This window comes from Populus alba, chromosome 3 (assembly GCF_005239225.2).
Source record: "Populus alba chromosome 3, ASM523922v2, whole genome shotgun sequence".
Classification (NCBI taxonomy): domain Eukaryota; kingdom Viridiplantae; phylum Streptophyta; class Magnoliopsida; order Malpighiales; family Salicaceae; genus Populus; species Populus alba.
This window is the reverse complement of record NC_133286.1, coordinates 3774277-3797811: the sequence shown is the minus strand read 5'-3', so window position 1 is coordinate 3797811 and position 23535 is coordinate 3774277. Positions and strand designations below refer to the sequence as shown.

Genomic DNA, 23535 nt, shown 5'->3' with positions numbered 1-23535 from the left:
AGAATTCTGACCCGAGTTTTGTATTACAAAAACTATTTCCATCACAATTTTGTTGATTTGTTCTTAGGTCATACTCTCAATATTCTTAACAATGTTAGTTTTTGAAAAGTAGATTTTTCTGCAAAGTAGCAAAAAAAAAAAATGTTCAAAACTTATTCAAGAAATTATACAGTTAGCGAGTCACAGATGATAAATCTTTTTAAAAAATTGGCAACAATAACAGTACTCTATTACTATTAATTAACTTAAATATTCAAAACTTAAAAATAGTTTTTAAATTTATCCATGCCAATTTATCTTAAGAGAGTCGCAATCTGTGACTAGTTAAATTATATTATTTCTTTAAATAAATTTTGAATTGTGTTATTTCTTGTTCTAGATGCTATTTTGCAAAAAAAAAAAAAGATTAACGTTTGAGTTATTCATTGTTCTTGGATTTGTAGGTATAACAACTGAAGATAGCATTCAAAAGCGATGGTGACATGGTAGAGCTTTGAGTTATTGCTGTGTTCTAATGATGAAGATGTAGGAAAACGATCTCCCTTCTCCTGTCTGGAGCTGGGCTTCCTCTCCCTGTAAGAACAACCAACATCTTATCTGCGTTGTTGTTAGTGGCCACTTCATCGACCCATTAGTGGGTGGATTTTAAGCATAAAAAGGATTTTTTTTAAAAAAAAAAAAAAGAAGAAGAAAGAAAGGAGGGGGGGCATCATCACTTGAAAAGCAAGGAGCTTGCCACCCATTATAGAGTGTGGGGCACTCTTGCATCCAACAATATATGATCCTGAGGTTGTTCTGGTGATGGGTATTGGCCATTACATAAAGCTTCGACAAGCCCTTTTAGCTGCCTGTTATTAGAATTTGTATAATGAGCATTCAAACTTAAACTTCTTTAAATGGGATGAAAACGAGTGAAAATCAAGAAGTTGGAGGTGTTCATCTCTAATGCATAGCTAAAGATCCTTTGTAAGAAAATACAGCTAAAGACAAAGTGTGTGTGTGTAACAGAGAAATTGTCGATAATAGCAATCATTTTCTTTGTCTCTTGTGTCATATCTTCCAAAAATCTTAAAGTAATTGATGAAAAAGTGGATATACCACTTTGTCTTCTTTATAGCACTACTGGCCAATATGAATTAAAGCATTAAAAGGTCGTGAAAGCGGATGCTTGACGAGCGAGTGTTTACTTGTTAATTTTTTTTTAGAAGGAATCTGGAAAAGAATAAAGTCATCTATTTCACTTTGGGACGCCATTCCTCACCTCTCCCCGCCCTCCCTCCCTCCCTCCCTCCCTCCCTCTTCCGCCTCTCGGAAACCGCCGCATCCAATAAGGCTTCAGATTTCTGCCAGGTGCTTCCTTTTCTATCATGCTTTTGTTTTTAAAATTTATGGGTGTTTTCATTTATTTTATTCTAATTATTATTCAGAGACAGAAATTCTATTTTAATAATTAAATTAAAAAAAAACAAATAATCGATCCGATGAAGTCTCTGCTAGTGAACGCAATTCGATTTTAATAAGTAAATTAAAAAAATATATATAAATGGATCCGATGAAATCGCTGCTCGTGAACGCAATTCAAAGAAACGCACAATCAGCCGATTCTAATATTTTATTTCTCAATTTCCCCCTTAATTTACATGATATTATCCGATTTTTCTCACAGTTTTTTGTTGTAATAATCAAGCCCTGAATTCTTGAACCCAAATTTATTTTATTTTATTTTTTAGTTTTATTTTTAAGTTGAGAATAGAAATCAATTCAAATCTTTTAGGCTCGATCGATAATTTGTTAATTAGTTTATGCAGCAGCTGGAATGGAAGAGATATTACTGCCGGAATGGCCGAAAAATGAGCTGTTTGGTTGATTCTTCTTTTTTGGAATTTACTGAATTCTTCAAAATTATTAGTGTTTTTAACAACAAATCGATTTCCTTGGGTTTTTATGCTCGCTCACACATGGAAAAAAAAAAGAAAGAAAAGAACTTTAAATTTTATAATTTGGTCATGTTAACGCGAAAAAAATAAAAATAACAGGTCTGCCTTGATAACCCTACATGATATATCTTTCTTTTTAGGACTGCTCAGCTGGTCTTGAGTATGAGGTGAAAGCTTGAGAGCACGTGGAAGTGTAAAACAAATGACTTAGTTCACTTCACCCCAAAAGCATCTAGTTAGGAATAAAAAGTGCTGGGAAGTAATTTTTGTTGGAACTTCTTTTGATGATGACCTCTTGGATGGCTGCATGAAGCTTGTTCCGCTTTAAATTTCAAGGTTAATCTATTGCTATGAGCATTGGTGTTTCAATTTCAACCTTGAGTTGCAACTGAACTTAAATGAATAGTGTTGGATTTGGGCCTTCCATTTGTTTTAACTTCTACAGGATTCAAATGATAGTGATCTTAAAGTACAAAAGCAGCACACAAAAATCAATTAGCCACAATAGTGTATGGTTTCCTAGTTTCTCAGAATAAAGTTGAATGTTTTGGTGATATCTCTACATCCAAAATCATATAGACAGCTACTGTTGGCACTTGCAGTAGCCAATGAGCACTGTAGAGTATATGTTGCAGCGTGAGATAAGGTTAACTCATTGCATTTTCATAAATTAAAAGGATTTCTCTTCTTTTCTTTGTCAATTACAGTGCATGTATAAAAGTTTTCTTACTCAGACTAAATGCTATTGTAATGTTTTCATAGAGTTCCCCTGGTTTGCAACTAATGCACTTATATACCGTGGAGCATAGCCATAGCCATAAATGGAAGGTTCTTCGGGTTCAAGAAAATTAACCATGAAGCTCGTAACTAGAATTTTAGACAGAAGGGTGGCCAAGTGAACTCCTATACCCTGTACCTCTGGAATAATACGGGGAAAGGAAGTAAAAATAGATGTCTGTATGTTGATGCCATATATTACTTGATCGACACTCGGCTATATCATTATTTGTTTTTACGTTTTGCTAATGATTCCGTTGTATACATTTCTGATATTGGTGTGGTGTATGAGTTCACGGTTCTTTCTCACTGCTGCTAACTTCTCTATACCTGCCTTGTCATTAAAAACTAAATGTAATGTTTTACATGTGTAGAATGGAGACATTAAAGAGGCATCTTCCGTTTTCTGGTCAAGAGGGATTTCAAGAACTCAGGAAAATTGCCGTACGGTTTGAGGAAAAGATTTATACTGCTGCTACCAATCAGGTATTCGGCTAATGCTAGGTTCAATAATTTCGATATTCTCTAGACATGAATATACACATGCATAAGTTTGTGGATTTATGCATGTACACATGTGTGTGTAGTGTGTCCACACTTCCTCACTGGTCATTTTGTAGAAGTTCTCATCTTTTCGTTAATTCTCTTGGCAAGTGTTTTATTTAGAGTGACCAAGGTCCTTTTCAAGAACAAGGGAAGTGTGCAAAATGCAAATAACGAATCAATACATAAATAATTAAATAAAAAGAGAGGACACAGAAGTATATCCTCACAGAAGATGCAAATACAAAGAGCCTAGCATATTAGAAAGAGCATAAATCCCTTTCCCCCCTTCTCTTGTAACATGGATTGCGCAGAGATCTAATCTTTTGTTATTGATATCTGATTTCAGTCTGATTATCTGCGTAAAATATCTCTGAAGATGCTTACAATGGAGACCAAGTCTCAAAATACCATACCCACTGGCAATGGTAACAAACCCCTGGATCCAGGAGGTAATAATGCAGCCAAGCATTGAATTTCTAAACATCCTTACCTTTGTTTTATATTTCGCATTGTTATCAAACTCTTTTACATTTGATTGCTGCATATTGCTATGTATATACCATGCTTTAATAAAAAAGTTGAGTAATTGATGAATGTTCAAAAAAATTACAGATTATTTTTGTACTTTTATGCTTTGAGGTAAAACCATCTTAATTATTTCCCTCGTAACTTTACGTGTGAACTGTCATTGTTTCATTTCTTTTTCTTGCTCAATGCCTTCTTTTATTCATTTGACATGGTTTTCCTTTTTGCCTTCTATCTTGAACAGCATCTCATAGTATGCCGCCTCAAGCTCACAACCAAGGGCAGCAGCAGCAGCAAAACTTGTTACAGCCAAATCAGTTGCAATCTGGTTTGCAAACATCAACTGTTATGCAGCCTTCAATGATGCAAACTGTCTCCGGCCTTCAACAGAACCAACCATCTTCTGTTCAACAGTCAACACAACCAATGCACCAGCAACATCCACAATCAGTCCTTAGGCAGCAGCAGCAACAACCTCAACAGTCTGCTGGTATTCATCAGCAGCAAACACCAATGATGCAGCAGCCACTATTGCCTCCACAACAGCAGCTAATGGGGCAGCAATCAAATACCACTAACATGTCGCAAAATCAGTTAATTGGACAACAAAACATTGTTGGGGACTTGCAGCAGCAGCAGAATTACTTGTTACAGCCAAATCAGTTGCAATCTGGTTTGCAAACATCAACTGTTATGCAGCCTTCAATGATGCAAACTGTCTCCGGCCTTCAACAGAACCAACCATCTTCTGTTCAACAGTCAACACAACCAATGCACCAGCAACATCCACAATCAGTCCTTAGGCAGCAGCAGCAACAACCTCAACAGTCTGCTGGTATTCATCAGCAGCAAACACCAATGATGCAGCAGCCACTATTGCCTCCACAACAGCAGCTAATGGGGCAGCAATCAAATACCACTAACATGTCGCAAAATCAGTTAATTGGACAACAAAACATTGTTGGGGACTTGCAGCAGCAGCAGAATTACCTTCAAAATCTGCAGCAGCAGCAGCAGTTAATGGCTCAACAAAATAACCTCTCAAGCATGCATCAGCAACAGTTGGGCCCTCAAAGTAATGTCACTGGTAACTCAAGCATGCAATCTAATCAGCACTCTCTACACATGCTGCAACAGCCCAAGGTTACGCTGCAGCAGCAAGCACAACAAAGTGGAAGTGCTTTGTTGCCGAATCAAGGGAAGCAGTCACACTCACAGCTACCACAGCAGCAATTGATGGCACAGATTCAATCACAGCCTGGACAGCTGCAACAGCAATCAAATCCATTACAACATGATCTGCAGCAAAGGCTTCAAGCATCAGGCTCCTTGCTTCCAGAAACTTCCTCAAGTATTCTCATCCTTGCAGCTTTCTAACCATTATTCACCTCTCATAATGGTTCAAGTCAGCAATGCTCTTTTGGTAGCTTTATGTGCTACTGATGCCACTGCTATTGAAACCATTGCAATCACACTCGTTTGTTACCACATCATGCCCTCCTGCTCATCGCACCAATTGTTCACCTCTCATTTTGAATTTAACGGACATGAATTTTAAAAATATATGTATAACTGGACACTGCATTTGACACTAGGATTACTAATCATCAGCCAATTGATTTTTATGGGAAGAAAGAAATTAGCAAGTGGACTAACTCTGAGGCACTTAAGGTTTGGTGTGCTGATAAATCATCACCTTGCTGGAAAATCTCATGATCACCTCCTCGATGCTAATTCTGTAAGGCATGTGAAGTGTTTCATCCTTAACTTGTTAAGGAACAAGGACTGTGATGCATGGCTATCTATATTTTAAAGATTTTCCTGGTTAGGAGGTAAAGTGTCACTTTTGTGCTTTTCTTCCATGATAAATTGTTTGAGCCTTTTTTTTTTAATATATAATGATCACTTGTTGGAGGGGGGGTCTCTCTGTCTGTTTGAATGATTACATAACGTTGAGATGGAGTTCCCAGTACTCCAAGTCCAAAAAGGACTTGTATTCCTATGTAAGAAAATACTAATGGTCTCTCTAGGATAGGGAAAACCTATTAAAGCTCCTTATTCTTTAGGAACAATAAAATACTAAATAGAAATAAAACCAAGACCTACAATATTCCATAATTTTAAGCAAGTGTGAAAATTACAGAAATACCCTTGTGTGCAGAAAACATTCAAAAACTACATGAATTCTAATCTTTTGTTGGCTGTATCAAAATTTTTGTAGCATCCCTAGATTCAGCAGAGACTGGACATGCAAATGGTGCTGATTGGCAAGAGGAGATCTACCAAAAGGTAATTTCTGTAGTTTACTGTTCATGTATGTCATTGTCTTGCAAGATTTCAATGGAAAAGGTCTCCTGGAATTTGGTACAAGGGAGTTTTATTCAGCTATGGTTGTGATTAGTTAGGAAGCATTGTAAGTTCCATGATTGCCGCAACTAAGAAACGATAAATTACTGATAAGATGATTAAAGGTAAATATTCAGATTTCTAGGTCAAGAGGGTTATTTTCTTGGTAATGACACGACAATTTTTTCTGTTGCAAATCTCTCCCTTTCAATTTTTTCCCTGTATTTCCATACATTTATTGTGTGGTGAATTATTATTTTATTATTTCCAATAAGTCCAATTGACAATACTTCTTACTATAATAGACAGACTTGAAAACAAGAGTGAACTGTTTCTGAATAGTCATCGTTATATTTGGTTAAGTGAACAGTTATTTTCAGGATTACAATCAAGTTTGTTCTGAAACATGTGACAATGGAAGAAAGGAAAATAAGTGGACCTAATCCATTGAATCATGACCATGTCCAGTATTGTTGAATTTTATAGAAAACAAGGTTGAAATTCTGAATCGTTTAATGGCTGTAGTTGCAATTAATAACTGCATATTTGATGAGGTCAATTTTTTTGTGCCTGGGAGGATACTGAAACGGGAATAGGAGGGAGTGGTTGTAATTAGGATATAAGGGTTATAAATCTAAAGTTATAAAGCTAAGAAGTGTTTACCAAAGTCATGACATCCATTGACTTGAGTTAGAACAATAGAAAAAAATGGTGAGTAGTTTGCCGTGAGACAAAGTAACTGAACTTGACCAACCCCTGAATCTTAAAAATAAAAATAACAGGTCTGCCTTGATAACCCTACATGATATATCTTTCTTTTTAGGACTGCTCAGCTGGTCTTGAGTATGAGGTGAAAGCTTGAGAGCATGTGGAAGTGTAAAACAAATGACTTAGTTCACTTCACCCCAAAGGCGTAGCTGTGCATCTAGATAGGAAGAACATTTTATAACTCACCTCAAGGTCGAGCATGATCAGGGTTATTGTGTTGTCTATTCCGAGAAAGATGTGCCTGTAAATTTAATCTTATTTCAACAAGGGTTGTTAAGTTGATTCTTATCAGTCTGCTCATTAGAGTTGATGATAACATGAAATATTCATTGTTAATGCTCGTCCTTTTCTTCTTCTTTTTCCTAGCTTAAAACATCCTAGACAATCTCTTTGGGATGGGTTATTGTTTATGCCCTCTTCATTTTCTATTTGCTGGGGTATTTAGACTGCTGATATTCATCGGGGATTGAAAAGCCTTGTTTTATGACTTTGTTTTGTTTTCTTCATCTTTCTTTATTCTTTGGGGGATGTGGTATTCTCCTCGTTCTATTTACACTATTTGCTCCCTAGAACATTTATTCTTTCAGAAAAGTTAATACATGCATAAATAACAAGAACAGGAAGGGAGGGGGGAGGGGGATGCAGCAGAACAATATGTCAAGCTTGCTGCATAATTCTCTTTCAACTTTATCTGGGGATTCGACGTCACAATCAAACATGATGAATCCAATACAACCAGGCTCCAATTTAGATTCTGGACAAGCAAATGCACTGAGCTCATTGCAGCTGACACCTGTAGGATCTATACAACAGAATCTCGTGAGCATTTCCCAACCAACCAAGGTTAACACATTGTCAACACAAAGTGGGGCGAGTATGCTGCAGCCAAATATTCCCCTTCAGTCGAATTCCAATATGATTCAACACCAGCATCTAAAACAGCAGCAGCAGCAGCATGAACAACAGATGCTACAAACACAACAGCTTAAACGATTGCAGCAACAGCAGCAATTACACCAGCAAGCTCCATCTCCTATGCCAGGAGATTCTGACAAACCAGTTTCTGGTATTTCCTCACTCTTAAATACTGGAAATATTATACACCAACCATCTGTTGCACAAGCACTGGCTCCCTCCCTTGCAATTGGCTCTCCTGGGATATCTGCATCACCTTTGCTTGCAGACTTTACCAGTCCTGATGGTGCTCATGGCGGTGCTTTGACAACTGTTTCTGGCAAGTCAAATGTTACAGGGAAACCACTTGAGTACTTGATTGAAGCGGTTAGTGATGCTCTCCTTTTGGTTTTACTCCACCCCACCCTTATTTTGGAGGTTTCTGAAAAAGAAAGAAACTTCTTTTTGAATGAGATGGTGATGCTGTAATTTTTTTTTCCCAGGTGAAATCTCTGTCTCCCAAAGCACTTAGTGCATCTGTCGGTGACATTGGCTCCGTTGTCAGTATGATTGACAGGATTGCTGGTTCTGCAGCTGGTAATGGATCTAGAACTGCAGCTGGTGAGGATTTGGTAGCAATGACAGGATGTCATCTTCTTTCGTTTTTGTCTTTTTTATTTTTCACGTGTTTCTCACAAGATGGGAACTCGAGGGAATAAAAAGTGCTGGGAAGTAATTTTTGTTGGAATTTCTTGTGTAACATCTTCTTTCGATGATGACCTCTTGGATGGCTGCATGAAGCTTGTTCCGCTTTAAATTTCAAGGTTAATCTATTGCTATGAGCACTGGTGTTTCAATTTGAAACTTGAGTTGCTACTGAACTTAAATGAATGGTGTTGGATTTGGGGCCTTCTATTTGTTTTAATAGTGTATGGTTTCCTAGTTTCTCAGTATGAAGTTGAATGTTTGGTGATATCTCGACATCCAAAATCATATAGACAGCTACTGCTGGCACTTGCAGTAGCCAATGAGCACTGTAGAGTATATATTGCAGCGTGAGATAAGGTTACCTCATTGCATTTTCATAAATTAAAGGGATTTCTCTTCTTTTCTTTGTCAATTACAGTGCTATTGTAATGTTTTCACAGAGTTCCCCCGGTTTGAAACTAATTCACTTATATATCTTGGAGCATAGCCATAGCCATAAATGGAAGGTTCTTCCGGTTCAAGAAAACTAACCATGAAGCTCCTAAGTAGAATTTTGGACAGAAGGGTGCCCAAGTAAACTCCTACATCCTGTTATCTAGAACCTTATTTAGTCTGCTGTGATGAAACATAAGCTATAGGGTCAGTAAGTTAAGCCTGATATTATTAGTGTAGAAAAATAAAAGATCTAATTTCTAAAACACTTAAAGATTTTATAGCATGAGGGAGAGGAGAAGCTTTTTTTTGTTTTTCATATTTTTTTTTTGTGATAGGAACATTAAAGAAAAAAATTTTCCGGCTGGTTCATGTGCGAAAATACGAGGCATGTTAAGCAATTGGACCAGACTATCATATGTTTCAATGAAACTTGTTGCAAGAGTCTCCTTAACCAATCCAATGTGCCTTGATATGTTTTTTTTTTTTTTTTTCTCATTTGATTAACAAAATTGAGGTACCTTTTTTCAGTTCATTCGTAAATCTCGTCCCAAAATTGAAATTATTTATGAAACAATCAAGTTTAAAGTGTCAAATAGTAGTTTCCTCCTTGTTTCGGCATGTAACTTTTGATGGGTCATTGGTGATTGTCTGGTGCAGCAGCTGCTCCAGATGGTCCTCACTATTGGGGCAGCCTATCGAGATTGTTTTCGGGGACATTTTTAAAGACATTGAAAACGACAATCTTGCATTGATTAGTGCCAAGTATGAACACGTCAAATCTAAGCTATGAAATCATGGTTTTGTTGAGCTTTGCTATCATCAGAGGCTTGATAATGGAAGGATTATTGTACTCTCTTACATACACATAATGTTGTGCTGATGAGCCAAAGAAGTACTCCACAGACTCTCCAACTAAGAGGAAGTTATCAACATGGTTTGCTCCCTCTGTGGTCTCAGGTTCGAGCCCTAGGTTACTCATATGATGGCCACTGGAGATTTACATGGTCGTTAACTTCAGGGCCCATAGGATTAGTCGAGGTGCGCGCAAGCTGGCCCGGACACTCATGTTAAACTAAAAAAGAGGAAGTTATCAACATCCTCTTCATGTTATAACATGATTAAGTAAAGGTAAGATAAAAACATTTAAAAGATGAATATAAAGTTTAAAGAGAAAGCAAACCCTAAGCTCGTAAGGATCCATGCATCAAATAATTTGCAAAAATATTTGTAAGAGGAGTGAAATAACATTGCAATGATAACGGAGAAGCATATATTTACTTTTCAGAATCTTAAAAAAAGATGAACAAACATCTTATGCCATTCATGACCATATTATAAATTTTGAGGACTGAAAAGGTCTATAAGTGGCAACATTTGTCTAACAACAGCAGCAACAACGACCTAGACAAAAACTCCCTGATACTTAATCATGTTTATTTTCTATAACGAAGAGGTTTTACATGGCTAAGCATGAACTCAACCATATTAAAAAATCTGGACAGCCCCACTGCAAGATGTTCAATTCGTGCTTCGTGCGTAAAAGAAATACAAAGATTCAGATCCATCCTACAGGCAAACAATGGTTGAAACTGAGGTAAGACATCTAAAGCAAAAGGACATTTCAGCCTCTGTTTTTCCTGACATTTTTTTTTCCTCAAGTGACCTCTACAAAGACCTGCTGTGACATATATGTATGACCAACACAAACAAACATGCAAAAAGAAAACATTTTTTCAGGGAAACCCAAGTCGAAAAAACTTTTTTAAAAAGTGTTGTCTACAAAATCAAAGCCTTCTATCATCTCCAAAGGTACAAAGCTGTGTTCCTAAACACAAGATATATATATATTTTTTTAAAGGAAAATCCTCGTACAACCTAACACAAAGCAAGAATCCAACAAAAATCAAGACTAATGAAAAGAAAGACCAAAGAACTGAAAATAAACCACGGCTGGAATTAAGGGAAGAATCTAAAGCAAAATAAAACTCCAGCCTCTTATTTTCGTGGCACGAAGTTTTTTCCTCACCGAGTTACCTCTAGAAAAACCTATTGTAATATCTATATGGATGGGCAACATAAATAAACAAGCAAAAAACTAAAAACTTTTTTAAGGAAAACCCATGTCGAAAAAAACCATAAAGAACAATGTCGCCTTTAAAAGCAAAGCTTTCTATCATCTCTAAAGCCAAAAAGATGTGTTCCCAAGCACAAGACATATTTTTTTTATAAAGAAATGGAAAAAACTTTAACAACCTAACTCAAATCAAGCACCCAGCCTAACCAAAACAATTGAAGAAAAAAGGTCGATCTCTAAGAAGACCTTTGGCAAACATGTAGCATGCAAGAGACACATGTAAAGAAAACCACGTAAACTTCCTTGCAAGACACATGCCACCCTGTGCGAAACAAAGACAACACCACCTCTATAAAGAATGCATAATAGAGGGCTGAAGCTAACCAAAAGACTATGCCCAAGAAACCTCATAACTATAGCCAAAAAAGGCAGCCAAAGCCTCAATAAACACACATATAGCCTAACAATGCAACTAAAAACAGAAAGACAATCAACAAAGAGTAAAGGCAAAAACTGAGCGCAAATTTCCAGGAAGGTACAAACAAAAAAAACAAAAAAGAAAGTAGAGAAAAATGTAGACTAAAATTCACAACACCCATTTTCTTTCCATTGGAACACTTCAAATAATTTATTAAATTTATAATGATCTGATTTCTATGCATATTAAAAAATCAACTTAATGATCAATTCTCTATAATTTCAGCATTACTAAAAACATCCAAACTAATAAACTATTAGTTTATTTTAGTATGAAATAACATGTTGATTTTAAATTTTTTGACTTCTTAGTTCCTTCATGAATTACTTGTAAAGCATGCTATATATCTCTAAGCGTTTTGTATAATATAGTTCTATCAAATTCACTTTTACCCAATGTATAATATAAAATATTCTTGGCCTTTAACATTCATAAAAAGTAATTTTTTAATATTTTCCATATATTCACTTATAGTTTTTAGAAATCTCATTACCATTTTTGAATTTTAATAGGTCTATGAGATCTATTTTGTATGGATAGCCACAAATTAAAATCAATAAATTGACAATAAATTATCATAAAACAATTTATTACCTGCTTTTTGGTGCTAGCAATGTGATTGTAATATTATTTTTTCAAGCTCAATCTCTAATTCTTGATAGCACAACCAAGAATAAATGACGAACCATAATTTGTATGTTACTCTCTGTAAGAATTTTGATTGAAAAAATATAAAAGAGAAGAGTTTTAGAAATGCTAGAAGTTTCTTCATTATCAAAATCATGTCAGAATTGTCTCTTTTTATATGTAATTCTGACATTTAATTTTAACATAACTTTTAAGACAAAAGGTTACAACTTTCTAGTTTAAAAGTACACGATTTTATTTCAAGTAGAGTTTTTTAACAAAACATAACTTTTCATTCACACCCTAACAATCCCCCTACATTATAAAAATTGTTTGATCTGAATAAAATACAAAGTAGGCAAAAAAATAGAGACTAGTAGCGAAAAGTCATTGCATCGAGCAAGATAGTTTTTAGCCTTGAACCTTCCATAATTAAAACTATTGGATTCACTTGGCTAACTAGCGAACATGATGTCTTGAGTTGTTTAACCTTTGTGTGAAACCAGATAATAGAGATTACACAGTTTATTTTCTTACAATTTTGGTTCTCACGGTTGTGTTCTTTTTAGCCTCAAATATGTCTTGATTTTAGAGAGCGTTAAAGAATTTGCATTTTCAATTTTCATAGAAGTGGCCTTGTTTTCACACTCACATAGGTGATTCTTATTAAGAGTATCATGTAATACCTCACTTGAATTTCTCAAGCTATAAAAGTCATTAAAAGCTTAGCTTATCCTATTTTCGTTGCAGATAACACTTTATATCATATGAATGGGTAAGAGGGATATTATTGAATTGACACATGATTTGGTTGCCTCTTTGAACCTAAATTTGGGATCTCCAGTAAACTAGGTTGGGTCGCTATCATGACAATTCATTGAACTGTGTCTTAATCTCATTCCCCTCGATAATTATTGACTTACTTTATTGTTAAACATTTTATTAGCAAATCCATGATATTATCATTTAACTTTATATGGTCAATAAAAATAATCTCATTTTAGATCAACTATCTTACAATTATGACAATTATGTTAATACTTGCAGTTATATATATATATATATATATTATGCCCTTTCAATTGTAAATTCGAATATCCTGAATAAGGTTTTAGAAGCTATTCTACTTCTTTTCTTTATCTAAAGTTGTAAACTCAAACTCCTTCATGGATATGGATATGCATGTTTTTTTAAAGAATTTTCAAGAGGCTATAGCTTCTCTGATAACAAAGATAAATCTATTTGTGAATTTTTAATATTTAATATTGGATATCTAATTAGTATTGCTATACCCTTCAAGTATAGTTCATATCTTATATAATACAGTCAATATTTTTAACTTTTTTTGGTGGAGGAATGTAATTTTTTCTAGACACCCCTACACTTTAATGTATTTGTAGGATGATGATTGAACATTCAACAACTCATACGATATCTTGCCCAATTTTCTTATAAGGTGTTTTATTTAGAGTATAATTTCTTAATATTTGCTTTGTGTATTTTTTTCTTTACAGTGACATAGTCCTTACAATGATGTCTTTACTTTTTACAAACAAAACTAGTTTCTTTGAACTTCTTTTTGCAGACACCACTACCATTAGGACTCTTGAGAGAATTTAATTCATCATGCTTTATATTTGAAAATTACATTGTCTCAAATTATTTTTGGTTTTTTTCCCCGCATGAAAAATGTTTAGAAATCGGGTTTTGCCATCTATACCACAAAGATTACTAGGTTAACAAGTACATCAAAATCATTAACAATAGTTTTATCCATCTATTATCTCAATAATAAAATTAAATTGCAATTATATATCACACTTATATAATCTCAAATAATATTAATTAAAATGAATCAAAAAAATTTAACACACTAATTTTGCAAACAACAATTTAAGTTTGCAATTGTGTATTTATTTATTTGTTTTTCTATGAGACACAATGTAATTTTCAATAGAAAACTATAACAATACAAATAATTATAAATATTTTTCTTTTTGACATCAACATAAAAAAACATTATGCACTCTTCTAAAGTTATGATAAAAAAATATGATTGATACTTGCGTTGTTAGGATTAAAACAACAATAGCATCTAAGAGGGATGGATTAAGTGTTGCATTAATTATATCAAAATAATGCAAATAAACACACTAAACAGATATAACACAATAATCAACAATATAATTAAAGTACTTAAAGTAAATAGATAAGGAAAGAGAGATTGCAAACTTAATTTCTAAGGTGGTTCAGTAAGCCTACATCCACACCTCAAGTATTAACTATATTTGAGTATTGTACTCTTTTACTAATATAAGTGAAAAATAAAATGCCCTTGATGAATCCATACTAAGAAATTACACCACTGGAAGAATTTTTTTTTTTAAGATTTGTTTTCTTTGTAACAATACATCACCAATGCTACGAGTTTATCTAAACTTATAAGTGCTTACAATTATAATTTATTTACAACAAGATTCATTCTCTCATATAGCAGATTATATAATTAAAAACTATAATTTCACTTTACATATATTATTTCACTGGTAATTATTATCCAGATATGCAACCTTTTTTTCCCTATCTTCTGTTTTTTGTTTTTTCCCCTATCAACGCAACAACAAAGGAAAAATACCATGCAACATAAAATTTATTTCCCAGTAGAATCAAGACAATAAGTACACAGATAACAGAAGATATATACACTTTACTTTTCCTATTAAAATTAAACTGTTTTTTAAATCTATTTCAACATATAATCAATTATTGTTCCTTTTTACTATAATGATCAAGTTTCCACATAATATAAAACATGTATATAAATCAATAATCAAAATAAAAATTAAATTGAGATAATGATTAATTTTCTATAAAAATTTGGATAAAAAAATATAATAGAAAAGAGTTTACAAAAACAAAAAACAATGTCTCAGTTAGAATAATTTTTCATTAATGAGTAGGACAGCTTCAATGAAGCCATCCCAGCCGATGCAGTGATTTCCCGTCGGCTGACATCTCCCAGCCGATGCAGGATTGCCATCGGTTCAAATAATTCGGCTTGGATAAAAAAACCTAATTAAATTGATTTTTTTTTAAAAATTTTGAACTGAATTGAATAAACTGAATTGGCCGATGTTTTTTTTTAAAAAATCAAATTAGCTACATGGAGTTAGACTGTTCTTTACAGGTTTTTAGTTTGATGAGTCCTTAGTTTTTAGCGATTTTTTTCGGCTTTGATTTAGTTTAGTTGGATTATTTAGTTTTTATTTTTATAGTTGAAATTAAACCCAAGTTTTATTTTAAATTCTTTTAATTGAAATTATATAAAAAATTTCATAAACCATGATTGTATTAATTTTCCCACGCCTAATGTTACTCACTCACCTGAGCTAATAAAATGCGCTTTTCGAAAGGTGGAGTTTCCTCGAATAAAAAAAAAATACAATGAGTAATTCCTTCTTTTTGAGTCAGTCCAATGGTTGAATCCCCACCTTTCATATTCCAAAAAAGAAAATAGTATGATCACAAATCGACTGGGACAATGCTAAGTGATCATACCAGCTACTTGCTAGACATTTGAAGCCGCCTGGAAGTGGAATGATCCACTAAGAACATTTCATCAGGGTTAGAAAAAAAAGGGAGACAGGGTTAGAAAAACAGAATGAAGTGTGATGCCCACTTTTGACATAATTGGAAACCTTTGCTTAACCTGGTAAGAAAAGAATAGGAGGAGGAAAACAAAAAAGAAGGTCCAAGATTGAAACCAAAGGTGATGTGTGATTCTCTTTTCTTTCCCTCAATCTGAACATGCACCAGACAAAGTCGATGGAAAGACACCAGGGAGCCTCAGCAGCCGAGAAGAAAGCGCGGGAACACCCACCGCGCGAGAAGAAAGGCGAAAAACAGAGAGGGAGCGCGGTAAAGACCGTGAAGCCACAGGATTCACACACAGTGCACCGTGTTTTAATGAACACTCGTATATATATATAATTCTTTTTAGTTCTAGTTTGTTACTTATGAATAATGAACACAGTGCGCCTAAGGCGCCGTTTGGTAATGTGGCTGCGGGTGAGGTTCACCCGCAGCCACACATGAATTCTGTTTGGTAAGTAAACAATCCTGCTTTTCATTGGCGGGGCCCACGAAAATTTGAAACAAAACTGAGGTTCACGAGAAGCAGCAAAATGCTGCTTCTCCTGATGGAAGAAAGCTGGAACAGTGGAGCATGGCTCCACTGTACAGTGTAAGTGAATCAGTGTTTTTTTTTTTTTTTTTTTTTTTTTTTAAATTTCGAAAAACAAAAAAGTTGAGTTTAGGTTTTTTGTTTTTTGAAAAACCAAAAAAAATTAAGTGATTTCACTCGTATTATTCATGTGAACGTGAATAATATTTTTTTTGTTTTTTTTTTAAATCATGAAAACTGTATTTTTTGTCGAATGAATTTTGTACATAATAAAATTGTAATTTTAAAAAAAAAATGAGTTTTAGTTGAAAAGCTAGTATTTAATATTATTTAATAACACTACATAAATTAGAAGGATATAGCATGATGACGTAGCATTCGTGAAATTTGATCACAATTCCAATTATGTTCTTGCCATGTCCGACCCAATTAAAAAAAAATCAATTTTTATTTGTATTTTAATTGTGTTTTATTCAAAAAATTAGAAGGAGATCACTTGATGACGTAACAAAAAATTTAGTTTTTGTTGTTGCGTGTTTAAGAAACCATGAAAAATATAGTTATTGTTGGATAGATTTCATATGTGATGACATTGCATATAGTTTAATAGAATAATAAAAAATATTTGATATTAATATTATTTATTTCATTATGTAATAATAGTAGTTAAATCTACAATATTTAAATTAAAAGTATTTTTTAATTATTTTATAACCTCAATTTGAAAAGCATTTTTTTAACCAAACACATTAAACTACTTTTTGTTCAACCTCAATTTCAACCACAGTTTTAACCAAACATATATTTTTTCAAATCAACCTCAACTAAAAGTACTTTTTATAAAAGTACTTTTTTAAAACCACAACCACAACAGCAACCACAATACCAAACACACCCTTAGCTTGTTAGCGAATCTGGAAAAGAATAAAGTCATCTGTCAAGCTCTGTTCACTTTGGGCCGACATTCCTCACGTCTCCCCACCTGAGCTCTCTCTCTTTCCCTCCTCTGCTCTCGGAAACCTAATGAAACGTAATGATTTGCATGTGCAGAATCATTAAAAATGAAACGTAATGATTTGCATGTGCAGAATGGAGACAATAAAGAGGCATCTTTTGTTTCTGGTCAGGAGGGATTACAAGAACTCAAGAAATTTGCCATACGTTTTGAGGGAAAGATTTATACTACCGCCACCAATCAGGTATTTGCCTAATGCGAGGTTCAATAATTATGATATTCTCTTGACATGAATATACACATGCATTTATGCATGTACAAATGTGTGTGTAGTGTGCTTACACTTCCTCACCGTTCACTCTGTATGCAAGGCTGATTGGGAGTTCGCATCTTTTTGTTAATTCTCTTGACAAGTGTTTTATTTAGAGTGAACAAGTTCAAGTACAAGGGAAGTGTGCAAAAAGAAAATAGCAAATCAATACATAAATAATTAAATAAAAAGAGAGGAAACAGAAGTATATCCTCACAAAAGATGAAATGATAGAGCATAAATCCATTTTCCTCCTCTTGTAACATGGATTGCTCTGAGATCTAATGTTTTGTTATTAATATCTGATTTCAGTATGATTATCTGCGTAAAATATCTCTGGAGATGCTTTCAATGGAGATCAGGTCTCAAAACACCATGCCCACTGCCCCCATGGATCCAGCAGGTTATAATGCAGCCGAGCATTGAATTTCTAAACATCTTACCTTTTGTTTTTCTTCTCACATTGTTATCAAACTCTTTTACATTTTATTGCTGCATATCGCTATGTATATCGCCTTGCTGGAAAAATCTCATGATCACCTCCACGATGCTAATTCTATAATGCATGTGAAGTGTTTCATCCTTAACTTGTTAATCAACAAGGACTGTGATGCATGGTATTTTATATTTTATGATTGAGATGGTAGATTTTAAAGATTTTCTTGTTTAGGAGGTAAGACGTCACTTTCTTGCTTTTCTTCCGAGAGAAAGCATTTGATCCTTTTTTCATATATAATAATGCTGCCGAGCATTGAATTTCTAAACATCTTACCTTTTGTTTTGTTTGTCGCATTGTTATCAAACTCTTTTGCATTTTATTGCAACATATTGCTATGTGTATGGCATGCTTTAATCAAAAAGTTGAGTAATTGATGAATGTTATGCAAGAATATTACAGATTGTTTTTGTTTTCTGCCTCCTCCTTTTCTTTCCCCCCACCCTGAAAATTGTCATATTATTTTTGTTTTCAGCCGCCTCTTCTTCCATCCCCGAAAATTGTCAGAGGACACTTTTATGCTTTGAATCAAATCCATCCCAATTCTTTCGCTCATAACTTTATGTGTGGACTGCCGATGTTTCATTTGTCTTCCTTCAGTGCCTTCTTTTTTTCTGTGACATGTTTTTCGCTTTTGCCTTTTATCTTGAACAGCATCCCATAGTATGCCCCCTGAAGTTCAGAATCAAGGGCTGTTTCTCCCTATCCTATTGTCCACTGATCAGTCTTAAGCACATCAGCAGTTGGTATCACAGAACATGCAGAATTGCATGGCATCTAATGGAGTTCAAAGTTATGCTGGTTTACAAGCGGCACTGCCTCCTGTCTCTGGTGTAACCCAGACTATCCCCAACACTGTTGTCCAGAATCCTAACATGCAGAGTATCCCTGTGTTTCACAGAACTCATTGGGGAATTCAATGGGACAGGGATTCCCTCCACTATGTTTGTCAATTCTCAGAGACAAATGCCAGGTAATGCTCTTTTTGGTAGCTTTCTGTGCCACTGCTTCCCCTTATGGCATTAGAAATGCCACTGGTATTGGAACTATTGCAATCACACATGCATTTGTAACCACACGATGCCCTACAGTGCGGTGCACCAACTGTTCACCTCTCATAATGGTTCAAGTCAGCAATACTCTTTTAGGTAGCTTTATGTGCCACTGCTGCCACTTGTGGCATTAGTAATGCCACTGCTATTGAAACCATTGCAATCACACACGCATTTGTTACCACATCATACCCTCCAGTGCATTGCACCAGCTGTTCACCCTCGGATTCTGCATTTATATGATTACATAACATTTAGATGAAGTTCCTAATACAAAAAGGACTTGTATTCCTATATAGGAAAATACTAATACCTAATGAAGCTCGCTATACTTTGGGAATAATTAAATACTAAATGGAAAATAAAACTGAGACTTGCAATATTTCATAATTTTCAACAAGTGTTAAAATTACAGAAATACCCTTGTAGATGGAAAACACACAAAAATACATGAATTCTAACATTTTGTTGTCTGAATTGAAATTTTTGTAGCATCCCTAGATTCTACAGCACAGACTGGACATGCAAAAGGCGCTGATTGGCAAGAGGAGATCTATCAGAAGGTAATTTCTTTGATTTACTGTTCATTAGATGGAGTTCATTATGCCATAGTCTTGCAAGATTTCAATGGAAAAAGGTCTCAAGAAAATAAGTGGGGATTATTCCATTGAATCATGACCATAACCAGTATAATCATGACCATATCCAGTATTGTTGAATTTTATAGAAAATGAGGTTGAAATTTTGAATGTCTCAAGTCACAGCTGCATGTTTGAGAAGGACAATTTTATTTTTTTGTGCTTAGGAGACCAATATTTGCTGAGCAATTCTATAATGAAAAGTTGGTGACTGATGTTTTAAAAACTGGAGTTAAGGAATGGCTTAGAGTGCATGGAGATCATGTTAAAAGTGAAGCTGTAGAGAAGGCAATCACTCAAATTATGATGGGTGAAGAAGCAGAGGAAATGAGTAGCAGAGCAAAGCAACGGCCAGGAAGGCTGTTGAAGAAGGTGGATCTTCTTGCTCCGATTTCAATGCTTTGATTGAATAACTGAGGTGGGGTCGCCCTTGAAACAAAGGCATAGAATATTTTGTTTATACTTTAGTAGTGGTTTTGGCAATTTATTTTCAGACAAGTCTTAAGAGTTGAAAGAGTAATCACACCCGAGTCAATGACCAATCCAAATCAGTTTCCTTCCTAATGATTCAGGAATGAGAAGTCCAGCTTATATATTTAGCCCAAATAACTAATCAAATAGAAAGGATGAGCTTAGAGACAGTACACTACAAATTACCAATAGCTAGACAAACAATCATCACAAACTAGGAACGACTATCTCCCCAGTAACAAATTCACCTTCTGAAGTTGGAGAACTTGCGAAAACTAGCCACCACAAAATAGTAGCAAGCATCTATGCAGTCTTCGATGAAGTACAACCACCTGCGTCGCCAATATGGATTGATGTAGAGAACTGCTGCAATCGTCATCACCACAACTGTGTAACATACACCGAAACTGATGTAGAAAAACTCCATGTCTATGAAACCATCATCTCCTTGTTCATCATTAGGCACTGGCTGGGACAACACTGCTTCTTTACTACAATTGTTTTGCAATGGAGGCCCACACAAGAAAGGATTTTCTTCGTAACAGCTTTCGTCGAAGGTCCCAAACTGATATTTTCTCTCGGGTGTCCTACCTGACAAGTTATTGTGCGCCACGCTAAAAACTTCCAGTGTGGTAACTTCAGTAAGTTGTGGAGGGATGGCACCATTCAAATTGTTGTAAGAAAGATCCAAACTCTCAATATGCTTTAGGTTTGAGAATGTTGCAGGGATAGATCCAGTGAGATTGTTGTGTGATAAATTTAATGATAGTATCTCACTTAAGTTTCCAAATTCTGGTGGGATCGCTCCTATGAAGTTGTTATTGGAGAGATCAATACCAGACATGTAGCTGAGAACTTTCCCCTTGTAACCATAATACATATTTTTAGTTGTAAATTCTATCACTTCTGTAATGTTAGGCGAAAAATCCTTTACCAAGCTGTACACACTATACACCAGTGGTATACCCATTGTTTCATCATAAGCTTTGTATACGGACAATGATGGAAAATACATCGTGAGATTCGTAAATGTTTTCTGGGAACTTTCCTTGAAAGTAAGATTGCCTAAACAGGAGGGTAGTGGACCAGAGAGCTGGTTTTGTGAAACATCCAAAATGCTTAATTGTTCTAACAAGCATAACTGAATACGAAGCTCACCATCAAAGTGATTAGCCCTTAGAAGAAGAACACTCAACGATGAAAGATTGCCAATCCAATTTGGAATGGAACCGATGAAGCTGTTATCTCGAAGATCCATCGTAACCAGGGAAGAGTTGTTATAAAATCCATATGTTAATGGACCACTCAATCTATTTTTGGATAGATGCAAATGGGTTAGAGACGGTGGATTAAAACAAGATGGTATATATCCGGACAAGCTATTCTTAGAAAGGTCCAAATATTCAAGCTGGTCAAGCTTACAAAAGTCTCTTGGAATCGAACCCCTAAAATGATTTTTGGACATATCAATTGCGCTAAGATGCGTAGAATTGACGAACCACCTTGGAAGCATGCCTGAAAATTGATTGTTACTCACTCAAATCCAATATAATCCATGCTTTCCCCCCATATAATGAAAAATCTGATATCTGGCCCCAAAAGTTGTTACCACCTAGGTAGAGATATTCTAAGGTAGAAGAATTAAACACTGAGGTTGGTACTTGCCCACCCAAATTGTTGTTTGACAGCTTGAGAAACCATATTGTTGTTAGTTGTTCTAGTTTTACCATAGACAATTGATTGTTGGATAAATCCAAAATTGAAAAAGAGCTAATATTTCCTAAACAAGACGGAATACAACCTGTGAATCCATTCTTAGCCATATTTAAGGTGTCTAGATTTGGAAAGATCAAACAAATGTCTTTTGGAATTTGCCCATTTATGTTGTTGTTGGATATATCTAATTGGATCATATTCGAATATGGATGATCTTGCAACTGCAAAGTACCAACAAAGGAGTTTTCGCTCAGATATAGTTCCTCCAATCGTGTATTGTTCTTAAGCAACCACGATGGAAACATTCCGGTGATGTTGTTATGGGAGAGATCAAGGAATCTTAAGTCGTATTGGTAATAGAGGAAGTCGGGAATTTCTACATTGAGTGCTTCTGATGTTTTCGACAAGCTAAAAAAAACTAGTTGGAACTTTGGAATCAAATTATCAAAGGCAGTAGGTTCTGTTACAAGTCTATTGTTCTCACTGGAGAAGAACTTGAGGCTTGAGTGATTCATAAAAGGCTTCATTGAAGTGGAAACTTCAAAGAGGTTATTTGATAATGAGAGGAATTTAAGGGATATGAGGTTGGTAAGAGGACTAGAGGCAATATTTCCAGTAAACTGGTTTTTAGAAACATCTAATAGTTGTAGAGATGACAAGTTTCCCAAACAATCTGGGAGCGAACCTCCAAAATTATTTCCAGAGAGATCTAACTGCTTCAGATTCTTCAATTCACACCAACCTATACAATTTATCTCGAAACAGTCAAAATAGTGATGAAAGTATCTTTTAGATATTAAAATGATACATGAAAGCATATGGATATAAATTCCTCAATTTTCTTGATAAAAGGAATGTAACTTACTAGTGATAGATCCTGTCAGTTGATTGTATGATAAATCTAATGACTCGAGTTTCCACAAATGTGATGATATGATCTCAAAACCTGCAAGAGAGTTGTTTCTAAGAGTAAGTCATAATCACGATATGCATAATAGATAGAAACTAAAAATAATTAGAATTGATGAGATGTTGCTATTCAATTGATATATGATTCTCGAATTACACATAAAAAGAATGATAAAATGCTATATTTAATTATAATGAGCTCACGAACGCATATTTAATTATATAATAGGTTGTGTACACTTCAAAGATTAAGAAATATTTTTAATCATTCTAATTTTGATCTTATTGGAAAACAAAAAACAATTTAAGGATATAAAGTTGTTAAAGATAGTCAAACATAATACAATGCTATCTTTAAATTGATCACCACATAGATATAAAGTCCTCATTTTTCATGATAATATAATGAGTGTTATTAATTATTGTTCTTGTTATCAATGAGAAGTTTTGAATAATCATTTGGATTTATTAATTTTAAATAATATAATATTTTTTAAAATTATGAAATGTTGTTTATTTTTAAATAATTTATTCTTTTAATATGTTTGTCATGGAGCTTCACATATATATAGGGTGTCCTTTTAACACCACTCCTACGTTAGTTGTGAAAAAATTGATCTTTACATGGATATAAAGTCCTCATTTTTCTTGATAAAGAAACAATATAATTAAGAGAATGTCATGTGAAGC

General features: G+C 34.5%; 1 protein-coding gene across 2 annotated transcripts in view; it reads left to right on the top strand.

Annotated features, from left to right (window-relative positions):
- The first annotated feature begins 973 nt into the window (after positions 1 to 973).
- LOC118045849 (mediator of RNA polymerase II transcription subunit 15a-like) overlaps positions 974 to 23535 on the top strand; it is a 72798-nt gene continuing 50236 nt past the window's right edge. The window contains exons 1-7 of one of the 2 annotated variants that reach the window (XR_012169352.1): positions 976 to 1350; positions 3089 to 3200; positions 3607 to 3709; positions 4030 to 5136; positions 6007 to 6074; positions 7520 to 8180; positions 8297 to 8706. Coding sequence is in view for 1 of the 2 variants with exons in the window: in XM_073407916.1 (XP_073264017.1) it covers positions 3090 to 3200; positions 3607 to 3709; positions 4030 to 5136; positions 6007 to 6074 (1389 nt within the window). In the remaining variant the exon portion in view is untranslated. Of the gene's footprint in view, positions 1351 to 3088; positions 3201 to 3606; positions 3710 to 4029; positions 5137 to 6006; positions 6075 to 7519; positions 8181 to 8296; positions 8707 to 23535 lie in introns of those variants that run through there. The other variant, XM_073407916.1, reaches the window with a different exon arrangement.